Source organism: Mesoplodon mirus (genome assembly GCF_964341445.2).
Source record: "Mesoplodon mirus genome assembly, chromosome: 13".
In the NCBI taxonomy this organism is placed as follows: Eukaryota; Metazoa; Chordata; class Mammalia; order Artiodactyla; family Ziphiidae; genus Mesoplodon; species Mesoplodon mirus.
The window spans coordinates 27644214-27657800 of NC_138989.1; the positions used below are offsets into that span (position 1 = coordinate 27644214).

Sequence of the window (13587 nt, forward strand, 5' to 3'; positions counted from 1 at the left end):
CCTTCCCTGCTTCCTGGGTTTTCCTTTTTTCTCTAAAAAAGTTATAGTTAGGAAGGAGTATTTCAGACCTCTTTGGTTTAAAATAAACACAACTTAGTATCAGAACTATTTTTCAGAGGCTGTAGGCAAACCACCAAGGTGATCATTCTTTGCCTTGAAATACATTGCCTGTGATGTGGATGAAGGCACCTGTCCCTGCCCAGCTTGCTGCCCCTGTCTGGGCTGCAGTCCATTCTTCTAAGTCTTAATGCCCCCCAAAACATGCCTTCTTAGACACTGAGGCCCCTCACCTTCGCTGGCCTCTGGCAATTTTTTACTAAATTTTTGCACAGTCAAGTCTGTCCACCCATCAATTTTTAAAGCTTTTATGGTATTTTAGCGTTTGGAAAGAAACTTTTACAGTGAGAGTAGAAGATAGATTTGGAATCATGTAGCAGATGTGAACAGTTAACACATTTTAGCTCGTGGACTTGAGAGGAAACGAGGACCCTTGGTGCAGTGCGTTCACATGCTGGTGCTCCTGTCCAGAGCTGGTGCGAGCACGTTGGGGCGGCACTGGATTTTGAGAGCAGCCGTCTGGTGTAGCCAGGTGACTAGGTGGCCCCTATGGACAGGTGTGGGGTAGATCTTGTTTCCACGGAGTCCCAGCAGTCCAAGTTGGTTGTGAACCGTTGGCTCCCCGCCCCGGACCTGTTCAGGGCACCGTGTGCTCATGGCACAGTGCTGGACACCTCCCCTATGGGTGGTGTTTTTACAGGAGACAGTATTTTCTATGCCTTGCCACACCGTGACTGAGGTTGGTGCCTGTGCTGACCTTTGTAAAAGAGAGTCTGCAAATCAAGTTGCTATAATTACACACTTGCTTCTGTCCTGCCCCGTCTGCAGTTGTGAATAACCATTTGACTATAACTGTTTGCCCTTAAAAGTCAGATGCACCACCTCGAACCAAAGCTTTGTGCACACTGGAGGCAGGTGAGCCTCACTGAGGCCTCCCCGAGTCCTTCCTTCCTCTGTCCCTTGTGTGGGTGCAAGTATTCTGTGAACACAGCCGTACTGCGGGGGCAGAGAGCAGGGGGAGCCTGTGCTGAGGCCACTTCTGGGTGGCCACCATCCTTTGTGTACCTCCCAGGTGGCAGCTGGGCCATGGCTATGGGGTGAGCCTTGATTGTCTGAACGCATAAAGCAAAACTGTCCAAAAGGAAATGGCTGGTCTGTTTTTCTTCTGGCCATGGGTCCTCAACTGGCCAGAGCTGCCCTGAAGGCCAGAGCAGCTAAGCAGTGTCCCAATTCCACCTCTAGCTCTTGTGGTCACTGGGAGGTATGTCCCTTTGGGGATGGGACTGCAATGAGGGTGGGGAAGGGCAACAGGGCAGCATCTTGCTCTGTGCTCCCCACGCTGTGTGTACAGTTGGCCCTTGGCCACAAGGCTTGTGTCTGTCATCAGGTTCTGCTGGGACACCAGGACTTTTGGCCACACAAAGAGCTGGGAGAACTGTTCCAACTGGGCCAGTTCTTACGAGCGCTCCTGGCCCTGCCCCTTTGCACCTGTGGTGAGGGTAGAGAAGTCCCTGTGTGCCAGGCTCTGAGTTCTTACCACAAACATTGGTAGTTCAGCACTTGTTTATTCCAGCCCTTGCGGCCCATTTTGGGGGTGAGGGGGGAGCAGGCCACAGGAGCCCATGGGGACAGGGATCTTGTACCCTCTGTGGCTATTGCCTGAGTATGCCAGGCAGGGCAAGGCAAGGACTTGGGGAGCCCCTGGATTCTGCCCGTGATGCAGTCTGGGTGCTGTTCTGGAAGGGCTGGTTTCTGCTGCCCCAGAGAACTAAGAAGCAGGGGAGGCCCTGGTTTCTGGTGGGGTGTCACCTGGGGGCCCTGGCGGGGGCTGGACTCGAGGATTTGGGGGCTCCAGGGCCCCCACGCCATCGGGGTGCTCTACTCTCTCAAACAGGATGAGCATCTCACAGTGGGGGGTCTGCGGGAACAGGTCCACGGCCACAGCCTTGACTGGCCGGAAGGGACTGCCCTTCACCCGGTTCGACGGGGCCCTGCAGAGGCTGTATGGGAGGGAGCGCCATGGTCAACTGCATGGGTACAGCAGGGTCTCCTGGGGTGAGGGCCCGTCCACCCAGGCCCCACACTCACTCCACAAAGTTGCCCATGGCTGCCCGGGGGTTGCAGGAGACATACAGGAGTCGCTTGAGGTTCTCAGCTCTGCGGACAGCCAGGATCACTTTGGAATCTGGGGAGGCACAGACCCCTCAAGGGAGAGTCCCCAATGGCTCCCTCAAGGAGCGGACAGGGGCCCGAGACCAGGCAGCTTAGTGGGCCACCCTCTGCCTCCCCGCACCACCCCTCAGGTGGAGACCACTCACGTAGACCGGCACGGGGTGGGTCCAGGACGGCCATGAGCTGCTGGGACGCCAGTCTGCTCACCAGTGCAGGTACCAGGTCCTCGGCCCTCCCGCAATGGAACTCGACGTTGCTCAACTCTGGAGGTGGCAGAGCAGCAGCCCTGCCGTGAGGCCCGGGACACCCCCCAAAGACCTGCCCGGCCGAGTCCAGAAGCCCCCAGAAGACACCTCAGGAAAACCCTTCCCTGCGGGGCAGCCTCAGGCATCGTGGGCACACAATAGGTCCACACAGTAGGGGCCCTTTCTGTCCCCACCCCATGAGCCCTAGCAGCCACTGTGTGGGTCCCAGGTGCCGTGTGGAGGGACGCACAGGGCCTGCCACCCACTGCGAGGCCCACTGGCTCTCACCGTTGTCCAGGGCATTCACCCGGGCGTCCTCCACAGCCTCCTGGCACAGCTCGATCCCCACGACTCTCTTTACCTTCTGGAGCAGAAACAGGGCAGACCGATGGCGCCCCTCCCCACCCGTGGACCTTCTGGGGGGCAGCAAAAGAGGACCTGAACAGTCTGAGGTTCTCTTGGGGGGTCATGACAGACAGGACGGTGACACAAGGGTGGGGTGGGGAAGAGCATGCTCTTGACCAGGGTAGGAGGGCTCACCCGGGCCAGAGCCAGGCCGATGGTGCCGGTGCCGCAGCACACATCCAGCACCGTGCTCCCTGCGTCCAGCTGGGCCCAGTCCTGGATGAGCGTGTAGAGCACCTCAGCCGCGGGGGTGTTCACCTGGGCATGGGTTACGCATCAGAGCAGCCTATCCGCTGCCCTCCAGCCCCCCAGTGCCTGCATCCCCAGGCGCTTGTGCTCTTGGCCGCCCCACCACCACTCCCTTCCCCACCTCTCACTGCCTGAGGGCCCCAGGGCCCCTCCGTCCACACCCAGTCTCCCGGCCAAGAAAGCAACTCAATGCTGCCCCCCTCCCACCTCCTCGAGAGCTGGACCCATGGGACCCCTGCAGCAGCATTACCAGACCCCACCAGCACCAGAGCCCGGTGTCGTGCCCACAAGCCACCCTCCCACAGGGTGGTCACCAGGGTCTAGCGAGTGGCCACGGTTAGCAGCCCTTCCTCCAGGTGGCCAACCTCGCAGCCCTGGCGGCTCCCTGCCTGGATGCTCTCCCCTCTCTGCTGCACCAGCCTGGAGCCCAGGGATCTGGTCACCTGGAAGAAGGCGTGAGGGGAAATCCGGAAGGTCAGCCCCAGCAGGTCCTCGCGGATGCACTCGTCCCCAGCCACATGCTCCAGAGGCAGGCCCTCTTGGCTGGGGGTCTTTCTGTAGGCGGGAAGGTGGGTTTATCAGTGTCACCAGTCCTCGGAGAAACCCACCCAGCCCCACCTGGGCTACTAACCGCTGTCCCTCCTCCACGAAGTAGAGGCAAGTCACCCCACTGGTCTTGCCTGGCCCCTCCATGAAGTGCTGTGCCAAAGAAGCCTTCAGCCCCTCCAGCTCCTCAGGGCTCAGATTCTGGAGCAGGCAGTAGAAAAGGCCCATAAGACTGTGTTGAAGTCTGCTCTGGCCCAGACACCCCTCCCCCAGCAAGCCACCCGCTTGAGACCTGCGGGTGGAAGTAGGCAATGGCCATGGCTTGGCCACGGCGGCTGATGCGCACGGTCAGCTGCTTCCAGTGACCCGAGTATGTCTCCGGGTCATACGCCGAGTAGGGAGTGGACCTGTGGGAGCCACAGATGGCCCTAAGTCTCTGACATCTGCCGACCAAGATAGGATGAGCAGCGTCCCTGCTCTCTCCTCCAGCCACACCCACCAGACCCCCCAGATAGGACCCAGGTCTTCTGCTCCCAGACTGCCTCGGGATGTCCTGGAGCCACCAGCCCAGCCACGTGTCCTCACCGGATGAACTCCTGGAAAGCCTTCACCACCTGCTTGGTGGCCCCAGGGATATGCACGGTGTCGAAGGGGGCTGCCACAGCACACGTCCCGCCCTTGTACTTGCCAAGCCGGCAGCCGACCGTGTTGTCTTCCCCATCCACCCCAACACCAACCAGAAACTCACATTTGTTCCGATACTCAGTCTGCAGGAAGAGGAGAAGGAAACAGAGAGACGCCCACCCTTACCCCGGCGGTCCAGCACTCGTGCATGGAGGGTGCACAGCAAAAGACAGCGGTGAGCGAGGCCCTGGTTCCCCTGCAGGCCCTGGCAGCCCAGGGCAGAAGGCTGACAACTAACAAGCACTTGATGAGAATCATAAGCAGATGCGCAGCAGGAAGAGAGATGGGAGAGCGGGGCAGGAAGAGAGATGGGAGAGCGGGGCAGGAGGAGCTTCTGTGAGAGGAGAGGCCCTGACCTGCTGAGGTGATGGCCGGACCCCCTCCAGTGGGCAGCAGGCCTTATTGTGTTTGTGCCTCTGTAAGAGCAGCCAAGGGAGCAGGGCGCGGTTGGTGCTCCCGATTTCCCTGCGGGGCAAAGGAGGGGCAGAGGTCAGGCTCCAATTGCCCAAGCACCTGGGGCCCTTTTTGGGACCTCACTGTCCCGACCGGTAACACAGGGTTTTTACTGGCTGGCTCCCCAAAGGGGTATCTGAACAGGCTGAGCGCACAGGGAGCCGCCGATGGGCGCTCTGCCCAGGAGTGCCCGCACCCACACTCACTTGGCGAGCTTCTGCAGCACCTGCTCACACTCCAGCCGCTTCCGTTCAAGCTGCTCCGCGTAGGGCATGGTCCAAAGAGGGGTCACCACATCAGCGATGCACGTGGCGGGGGTGGCAGGTGGCTCCCCCTGGTCCTCCCGTTGCCTCTTCCGGGCCAAGGGGTCAGCCTTGGGCCTGGCCAGGCGCACGCTGAGCGGCCGGCCCTTCCACAGGGCGCCGTGCAGCACACACAGGGCTTTGTCGCGCTCGGCGGCGCTGCGAAAGGTCACGAAGGCGCAGGGAGGCTGCCCGAAGAGCTTCGTCTTATGGGGCTGCAGCCCGAAGCGGCCCAGGAAGCGCCGGACGTCGCTAAAGCTGGCGTGGCGCGGCACGTTCTGAAGCTCCAACTTGAAGATCTCCGAGGTGAACAGGCCAGCCCGGATGTAGCTGTAGGGCCCCGGCTGAGCACCCGGTCCCGCGGCCCCGGTCCCCGTGGCCTGCTCCTCCCCCTGCTGGGGGCCCGGGGCCGCGGGGCTGCCCGGAGCGCTGGGGCCGTCCTGGCCGGGGCCCCCCACGCGCGCCCGGCCCTGCGTGGAGACAGCAGACAGGCGGGCTGGCTGGGGCCCGCGCGCCCCGAGCCTCTTCCTCCCCGTCCCATCTCACCACCCGCCCCCGGCTCCGCCAGGATCTCCCTTCACCGTACTTCACCGTCGAGCTCGTCACCCATCGTCCACTCGGTCGGCTGCCTCGCCCGGGGCCTGGCACACGGGGGGCGCGCGGAGAGCGGCTGCGACTCGTTGAGGCCGGCCCTGCTCCGGCCCGGGCGGGGGCGGAACTCGTACGCTCTGCGCTCAGGTCCGGGTCTCGGGCACGGGCTACGCAGCCCGCCAGGCAGGGGCACGCGCCCGCCGGTCGCTCTCTCGTCCGCCGGCGCGCACAGCTCAGGCGGCGCGTCTCTATCGTCCCCGCTTCCGGTGACGTCATCGCCACGCGCCGCTCGGACCCCCAGCACTGTCCGCGAGCTCTAGGGGAGCGCGCGGCCGCGGACGGAAGTGCGCGCGAGGGCCGCCGGGAGTGCGCGCTCCCCGGCCTCCGGGCGGGCCGGGCATGCGCCGCGGGCGTTTTGGCGGGAAGAGCGGGGCGGGCTGGACAATGAGAATGTCCGCCGCCTGAGCCAATAAAGCTGCGCTGGTTTTGAATCGCGGCGCGTTTCCCGCCGCCGGGGTCAGGGGTCGGGGTTCGGGTCGCGGGGCGGAGGGAAGAGAGGGCGGGCGGGAGTTGCCGGCGCCAGACGCGGAGGAAGGAGCTGCGACTAGCCGCCGAGAGGCCGCGGAGCCCGCGACGACCGAGCCAGCCGAGCCGCCGCCGCCGCCGCCGCCGCGCCCATGGCGGCCGCCAAGGTGGGCCGGGCTGGGCGGGCTGGGGCGGGGGCCGGGCGGGCCGGGGCCGCTACCGGCGGCCACGTGGGAGGCCCGCGCCGCCGCCAACCCCCGCCGGCCAGCGGGCTCGGGCGCGGGGCCGCGTGACCTTGGGGCGGCCGGGCCTCGCTCTCGCTCCTGGCCGCCGGGCCGCGGGCGGGCGCAGGCTCCCCGCTCGATCCCCGCGGGCCCCGCACCGAGACGGCCCCCGCCCGCCCGCGGCCCGCGCAAACCCCCATTCATCCGTTTCTGGTCCCCAAGCCGCCACCGGCCTCCGCTTCTGCGCGGCCCGGCGGGCGGCCTGTGGCAGCGGGGGCCCGAGGGTGGCCGTGCGGCCCGGTGCGATCCGGCCGAGGAGCCGACGAAGGCCTGCGTTTCTGGGCAGAGCCCGGGAGCTAAGTCTGGGTGTCTTATCTTCACGGGCTATGGATTGCCAAGCCACGTGCTCCGTGAGACAACCTAAAACATGATCCTTTGTGCGCTACAGTTAGTTCTTTGCACTGGATTAGAATTCTGTGGCTCTTGTGTGAATTCTTTTGAATTATAAACGTAATTTTCCTAACCTAGGTATAACTGCCGGCAGAACTGTGAATTCTGTATAAACGCTAGCAGATCCATCACAACTTTTTTTCCTCTTTAAGGAACAGCACAGATTTTTCTCAAACAGTAAAAACTCAAAGGGTTGCTTTGTTTTAAGGGTAGTGTTTCTTTCTAGGCCCTCTTTTCTCCATCATCGTGATCTTAGTCTGTGCGTGGCAGTATCAGCATCTGCATATTACAGATGAGGAGCCTGGGGCAGTTTCTCCCCGGCACTGGGCGTTTCAGGGTTTAAGGAGACCAATCAGTCTGTGCAGGTGTGGTTGTTGCATCTGGGGGAGGGTGTCGGAGTCCGGTGTCTCACTTCAGATTCCGGAGAAAAGCTTTGGGTTGAAAGGCTTTTTTAATCCCTTGCTTTGTGGTGAGGCCCTTCACTAGTGGGGATGATGGCTGTGGCCACTGGTGAGCTCTGGCGTGGCCAGTAGGGTCATATCTCCACCCTGCTCCACAGGACACCCACGAGGACCACGACACCTCCACCGAGAATGCCGACGAGTCCAACCATGACCCCCAGTTTGAACCAATAGTTTCTCTTCCGGAGCAAGAAATTAAAACGCTGGAAGAAGATGAAGAGGAGCTTTTTAAAATGTAAGTAAGTTGGTGTCTTTTCAGAAGTAAGCATTTTTAGTATAAGATAGTAACTGGTTTTTATGGGTGTCAAGGTCTTGGCTTGACCTTTAACCACATGGAGGGTTTTGTGATGGCTACTCCCACGTGGAAATCAAGGCTGTTGTTAGAATCCACTCATTCCTAGGTCCTGGGTGTCCCTGCTGCCCTGAGGCCAGTCTTGAGGAGGGATGGGCACTCCCAGGTGTCATGTTACCACTGCTCTGTCCACAAGGGACATCTCCCCAAGTCCCCTGTCCTTGCCACCCTTGCCTCTAAGACTCTTTCAGCCCCCTGCCGCTGGTTGAGCATTGGGTCTTTACTATTATCTTTTTTCCTTAAATGTGGGGGTACTTTGAAGTTTATGAATTTTCGATTCAATACTTTTAGTATACAAAACTGCTTGGAATTACAAATGAGAGTGGGCGGTGCTATAGTCATTAAAGTTACTCTTTAAAAATCATACGTGATTCTTGGTGCTCTCAACAAGAAGCTACGGTGGCCGTGTCACTTTGAAGCAGTGGTCACAGAAGCCATGCATCCAGATGTGTGCAACAAAGTGACGGCACCACGCGGACACGCAGGATCGCAGGAGACGCTAATGTAGCTACAAGTTAGTGGAAATCAGGGGGGAAGCAAACTCTCCACCCTTCAAATTCTGTCCAAGATGCCAGGTTATGGTTTGAGTGCTTTGCTGTGGGTCAGGGGAGGGAAGCAGAGGGGATCACCAGCACTGCAACTCCTCCCTCTAAGGCAGGGAGGCTGGAGAGACCAGCCCCTCCCCACCACTCCCAAGGGCCTGGGGAAGGAGAGCTGTCTGCACCCCTTGGGTCTCAGAGGGTGCTGGGTGGCTCCATAAAGACACTGGTTTTCTGGGTCTCTGATCTGCGTAGAAATGCTGCTGCACGTTCTGGCGTCCTGAGGGAAGTGAGGCCAGTGGGTGGGGCCTTCACCATGGGCCTGGGGCTTCTTTCTGAGGATGCATCTCCCTTGACAGAGTTGAGTTCGGGGAGCAGAGTCTTCCATAGGAAAGGGACCGGCTGAGCTGGGGTCCTGTGGGGAAGCAAAGGGCAGGGCTGCTCTGGGCAGGAAGGCGGGCTGTTGGGCCAGAGCCTGGTGGCCTAAGCAGAGGCCTGCAGCCCCGTCTTCCCAGGAGAGGGAAGGCTTCTCGGCCCCTGCCTACTTCCGTGCTGCCCTTGGGGCACCGGGGACGCCAGGGAGCCCCCCGCCCCGTGATTGCAGCCTTGCTCAGGACGCAGTGGGCTCTCTTGAGAGGTCAGGTCTTAACTGTTGGAATACGCTGCAACTGTAGGAATTTTTTTTCTTTTTTTATTGTGAAGCAAAAATCTGGAGTTTGTTGAGCCGTCTCAGTCTTTTGTTGACGTCTTGACTTGTGGTTCTGGGAGTAAAAAGAAAGGCAAGGGTGTTTCGTGACGCCGCGGGCACAGGCTTGTTCATCCCCTTCTGTGCTTGCCTGACCCCTCGCTCAATGGCTTTCCTCAAAGGCGGGCCAAGCTGTTCCGGTTTGCTTCAGAGAACGACCTCCCGGAGTGGAAGGAGCGGGGCACTGGGGACGTCAAGCTGCTGAAGCACAAGGAGAAGGGGACCATCCGCCTCCTCATGCGCAGGGACAAGACCCTCAAGATCTGCGCCAACCACTACAGTAGGTGGCCCCAGGCACAGTGTGGGGCGTCCAGGAAAAGCCACCCGCAGCTTGGCTGGCGAAGGGGTGACAGTAAGATTCCCCCCATGTCAGTCCCTTGGTTACTGGGCTGCTCTGGAGCCGCAAGTGTGTGTCTGGAAGCAAACGTGTCCGACGGGGCAGGGCCCCTCCTCTGGGCACACAGGTGACCCTGGCAGGAACCAGAGGGAGCAGCCCTGGAGGGTGATATGGCCAGACGAGCAGGGAGGGGCCTCCTGGCACCACAGTCCCCCTGGCCTTCACGGGCCAGACTCCATGTCCCTGCCCCATGGTCCTCCCACCCTGCCCAGGCCATTGGCTCTGGCCTGGTCCTCGTCTCCCAACTCAATTTGAGATGTTTTTCCGGGGGTCTTCCCTGACCCCCTGCTTTTCCCAGAGCCAGGCCGGTCACTGGGTTGTTTGCTGTGAGCTGCAGGTGGGTCCCAGGCCTGGTGCCCCGTAGGAATGCGGGCTCACTGGGTGTCTGTGGGCTGGGATGACCGCTCTCGGTTCAGAATGTGACGTATTCCTGGGGCTGGGCGTGTCCTGTATCTCAGGAGGCTTCTGCCAGGGCCGTGGGGTGAGTGTGGCTCTGGGGTGCTCCTGTTTCTTGGGGAGCTCGTCCCCCTTGAGTCTGTGCAAGGTCTGAGGAGATGGACAGCTGTGCTTATTCCCGGCCGTGGCTCAACCTTCTGTGACGTACGAGCAGGTCACGAGGCCCTCGGTGTCCACTTCTGGTGGCCTCGTTCCCTGTGGTGTCCCTGGACAGTGCAAGGCTGAGATTGGTCCCTTGGTCTGACCATGAGCCTTCCTGGGTGATCACTCCATTTCCTGGCTTCTGCTCCTCTGCCGCTCCCCACTTTCTGTGGGCCAGGTCCCGGATGGAGTGGCCAAGCATGGACACAGCCACGTGGTGGGTGCCCTTCACTGGAAGGTCTGGGCCCACAAGGCCTTGTGGCCCATGTCTGCCCTGGGTCTGGGGGCTGGTCAGACGGGCAGGGCCAACGGGGCTGGGCGTGAGCAGCTGTGGTGGCATTGGAGGCCTTGGCTGAGTTGGGATTGGAAACCCTCGCTGAGGTGTCCTCGTGGTCAGGGAATGGGCCACCGTGTTCCCAGATTCAGGGCGGTCCTGGTTTTAAGTGAACACAGGGTGTTTTCAGAGGTTTGGGTAAAATCCAGATCCCACAGGACTTTGTCTAAGCCTGGTTGGCAAACCCCAAACCAGGCCTGTCTTGCCCCAATTCGGGCCTTCAGGGGTCAGGGTGGGTGGGCCAGCTTGACAGCTGCACCGTCCTCACGGGGCTTCTCTCTCCAGTCACGCCGATGATGGAGCTGAAGCCGAACGCAGGCAGTGACCGTGCCTGGGTCTGGAATACCCACGCAGACTTCGCCGACGAGTGCCCCAAGCAGGAGCTGCTGGCCATCCGCTTCCTTAACGCCGAGAGTAAGCAGGCCCGGGCCAGCCTGCCGCTGCTTCTTAACGGTGTAGCCGTTTGGTTGCAACGCCAGTGCTGTTGCTTTCCCGGGAGAGTTGACAGCAGCTGGGAAGCGCGTGGTGGGGACTGTTCCTGCCCTGCTGTCTGATGGGCCCTCGGGGAAGGGATCTCAGTGCCCTCGAGGTCTTGCCCAGACTCTTGAGTCCATGATAGTGTGGTTCCTTTGCTGAGTTCACAGGGGGCTGTGCTGGCAGTCTGCCCGGGGCCGAGCTGTTCTCTCACCATGGCCTGGGTGCCAGCAAGGGCAGTGCCCAGGCAGACCTCTCCCCTGCTGGGACATCTTTCTAGCTCGGGTTGTCAAAAGCAGCACCCAGTGGGCCCTGGGGGGTTGGTTGGGTGCTGGGGCTCAGCACCCCAGTAGCTGAACATCCAATGCTGAGTGGACCTCGCTTCTGCTCTGGGAATGGGGACTGCAGGAGCAGAGAGCAGAGCGCCTGGCAGGAGCAAGGCTACCCTGCCCTGCCCAGATGGGTGTCAAGTCAGGCAGGGAGGTGGAGGGTTGGGGCAGCCTGGGACAGGCCTTGTGAACCTTGGAGTTTCAGACCCTCCGGGACACGTACTCCTCGCTGCTCAGGGACCTTAAGGGGGTATCTTTTCTTATCTCTGCAGATGCACAGAAATTCAAAACGAAGTTTGAAGAATGCAGGAAAGAGATTGAAGAGAGAGAAAAGAAAGGTGCCAGATGCCCATGGGGTGGCGGGCACCCGGGGGGGCTCTGCAGACTCACTCTGCACCTGGCTGCAGCCCCAGGCGGGTGCTTTTTCCGTCTGCCACAGCAGCATTCGGGGGGCTGTGACCACTTTGACCTGTCAAGGGCAACGCAGCCACCCCGGTACACGGGTGCTTTCTGAGGGGCAAGCCAGCCACTGGGGCCCCATGCACATGCTCTCTGGCCTGGCCTAGTAGCCAAGTCACGACGTCTCCTGGAGTCTCCCAGGGGCTGCAGGGGCTTGGAGAGGTCCTCGTGGTCATCTGCTTACTCAGGGCCCCATGCTGTCGCCAAGCATCCTGAGCGGGGTGCCAGGCGTGAGCACGTGTTTACCTGGAGGCACACAGGGAAGTGGCCTGTCCGCTGCCACGGGGTTGGGCAAGAGCGGTGATTCTTTCTTACCGCGTTCCTGTGTCTTGGCAGGATCTGGCAAAAATGATAGTGCCGAGAAAGTAGCTGAGAAGCTAGAAGCTCTTTCGGTGAAGGAGGGCAAGGAGCCCGAGAACGAGACCAAGGAGGTGGCTGAGGAGGAGCAATGAGTCGGCTCCCGTTGTGTCCTTTCTCCCTGTCTTTTCCCTTTTTCTTTTTTTAAATTTTGCCCTGCACCCTTCTTTTTGGTTTGTTTTTATTCTGTTTTGTTTTTACAAGGGACTTTATATAAAGAACTGACTTCCAACATTCAGGTTGTTTTTTTCTAAGTTTTTGCCCTAATGAAGACGACTTCAGAAAATCCATTACCCAGTCGTGAGAATGTACTGTGCTAACTTTCTTTTCCATAGTGGAAACACTTATTTATAGTCATCAAAATAGCAAATAAACAACACGTTTGAAACTTGCATGGAGGCAGGACCATGTGTGCGTCGGCCCCATCCTGGGACAGTGGGTTCCTGCCCCTTTGGCCGTCACACACGCTCTGCTGTGTGGCCTTTGGGCCGCGGTGTGTCTGAGCTGGTGCTGGTGGGGCAGGTGGCCTGGGGAAGCCAGGGCTATCCTGGAGACCTAAACAGCCCTGCTTTGCCCCATGGCCAGGAACAGGGAGGTTTTTTCCTGGCCTTTGGGGGAGAGAGGAAGCCCACCAGGTCTCCTTGGCTGTGGCACAGAGAGACCCAGTGGGTCCCCTGCCTTCGGCCCGGCATCTTTTGTTGGCCCTCAGTCCTGGCGGAGCCACCCGTCCACAGCTCGCACATCTGGCCTGGTGCCGGGCGCAGGCAGGGCTCAGCCCCACAGCCATCCTCGGAGAAGACCTGTCTGCGTGCTCCTGGCCCTCCATCTGGGTGGAGGCCGGGGACATCTGTGGGAGCTTTCAGTAAGGACTTCAGGGATGCAAGCGGGTTAGTGCCATTTGGAGTTTGTCCTGTAAGGCAGGTAGGCCTAAGCAGCAGAGGTTCTCCAAGCACACGGTCACGCCTGTAATGGCCTGTGTCCCGGGAGACCACCCGGGCTGGAGGAGCTCCCGCAGGGGAGGGGGAGGAGCCCGGCAGGAGCCGACCCTGGAGCATCTACCAGAGGCTTCCATCATGGCCCAGCCCTGGCCTGTCTTCCCTGTGTCCTGTGCCTCTGGTGGAGGCACCTCCAAAGGAAGCCAAACTGAAGACCTCATTGGCCTTGGTCACATGCTGGCATCCCAAGGCCTTGCTTGCTCGCCAGGCACCTGTGGTGGTCCTTCCCAACCAGGGAGGCCCAGGGAGGGACGTGGAAGCTTTTGCACCTCCCCATTTTAGTCGTGATGCTGGTGGAGGTCACGATGCATTGACTGGAAAGGCTGGTGCTGGGCCGTGGTCCTTCTCCAGGGACTGGTGGTCACACACCCCTGCCAGCACAGAAGGGATGTGGAACGTCTCTGCTTTGGGCTGTAGTACATGGTGAATACCATTTGCTGTAAAATGCCAGGCTGACCTCCCTCCTCTTGGGTGAGGAGATGTGTCTCCAAGGGGGGAACCCTGAGCAGGGCGGCCCCTCAGGGTGGCTTGGGCACAGCTGTGCTGTGACCAGGCTGCACTGCAAGGTGTGACAGCCAGGAGGATCCGGGACACTGGGGGGGCTCCTCTGAGCCCCCAGCCAGTGTATGTCCAGGTGGACTCCCT

General features: G+C 60.4%; 2 protein-coding genes across 3 annotated transcripts; one reads left to right on the forward strand and one right to left on the reverse strand.

Moving 5' to 3' along the window:
- Positions 1-495: 495 nt before the first annotated feature.
- Positions 496-5969, reverse strand: TRMT2A (tRNA methyltransferase 2 homolog A). 2 transcript variants are annotated; one of them, XM_082640118.1, is made up of 12 exons: positions 5700-5969; positions 5018-5583; positions 4715-4823; positions 4260-4441; positions 3967-4081; positions 3760-3875; positions 3572-3683; positions 3015-3137; positions 2763-2838; positions 2376-2492; positions 2146-2242; positions 496-604 (listed from the first exon to the last, which is right to left on the reverse strand). In XM_082640118.1, the coding sequence occupies exons 1-12, from the start codon at positions 5721-5723 to the stop codon at positions 505-507; spliced, it is 1737 nt and encodes a 578-aa protein (XP_082496244.1). In that variant the 5' UTR covers positions 5724-5969; the 3' UTR covers positions 496-504. The 2 variants fall into 2 exon arrangements, with proteins under 2 accessions (XP_082496244.1, XP_082496243.1); XM_082640117.1 differs by lacking the exon at positions 496-604 and adding an exon at positions 1603-2057 and having other exon boundaries at positions 5700-5965.
- Positions 5970-6248: 279 nt separating this feature from the next.
- Positions 6249-12339, forward strand: RANBP1 (RAN binding protein 1). The gene is made up of 6 exons (XM_082640119.1): positions 6249-6396; positions 7463-7599; positions 9123-9280; positions 10614-10742; positions 11404-11469; positions 11927-12339. The coding sequence occupies exons 1-6, from the start codon at positions 6382-6384 to the stop codon at positions 12040-12042; spliced, it is 621 nt and encodes a 206-aa protein (XP_082496245.1). The 5' UTR covers positions 6249-6381; the 3' UTR covers positions 12043-12339.
- Positions 12340-13587: the final 1248 nt, after the last annotated feature.

Coding starts and splice junctions, on each gene's coding strand:
- TRMT2A (XM_082640117.1), bottom strand. CDS start 5,723: ATGGGTGACGAGCTCGACGGTGAA. Junction 3,876..3,966: donor TTGCCTACTTCCACCCGCAG/GTCTCAAGCGGG, acceptor TGCCTGCTCCAG/AATCTGAGCCCTGAGGAGCT. Junction 2,058..2,145: donor GCCATGGGCAACTTTGTGGA/GTGAGTGTGGGG, acceptor CCTCCCATACAG/CCTCTGCAGGGCCCCGTCGA.
- RANBP1 (XM_082640119.1), top strand. Junction 7,600..9,122: donor GAAGAGGAGCTTTTTAAAAT/GTAAGTAAGTTG, acceptor CTTTCCTCAAAG/GCGGGCCAAGCTGTTCCGGT. Junction 10,743..11,403: donor CCGCTTCCTTAACGCCGAGA/GTAAGCAGGCCC, acceptor TTATCTCTGCAG/ATGCACAGAAATTCAAAACG.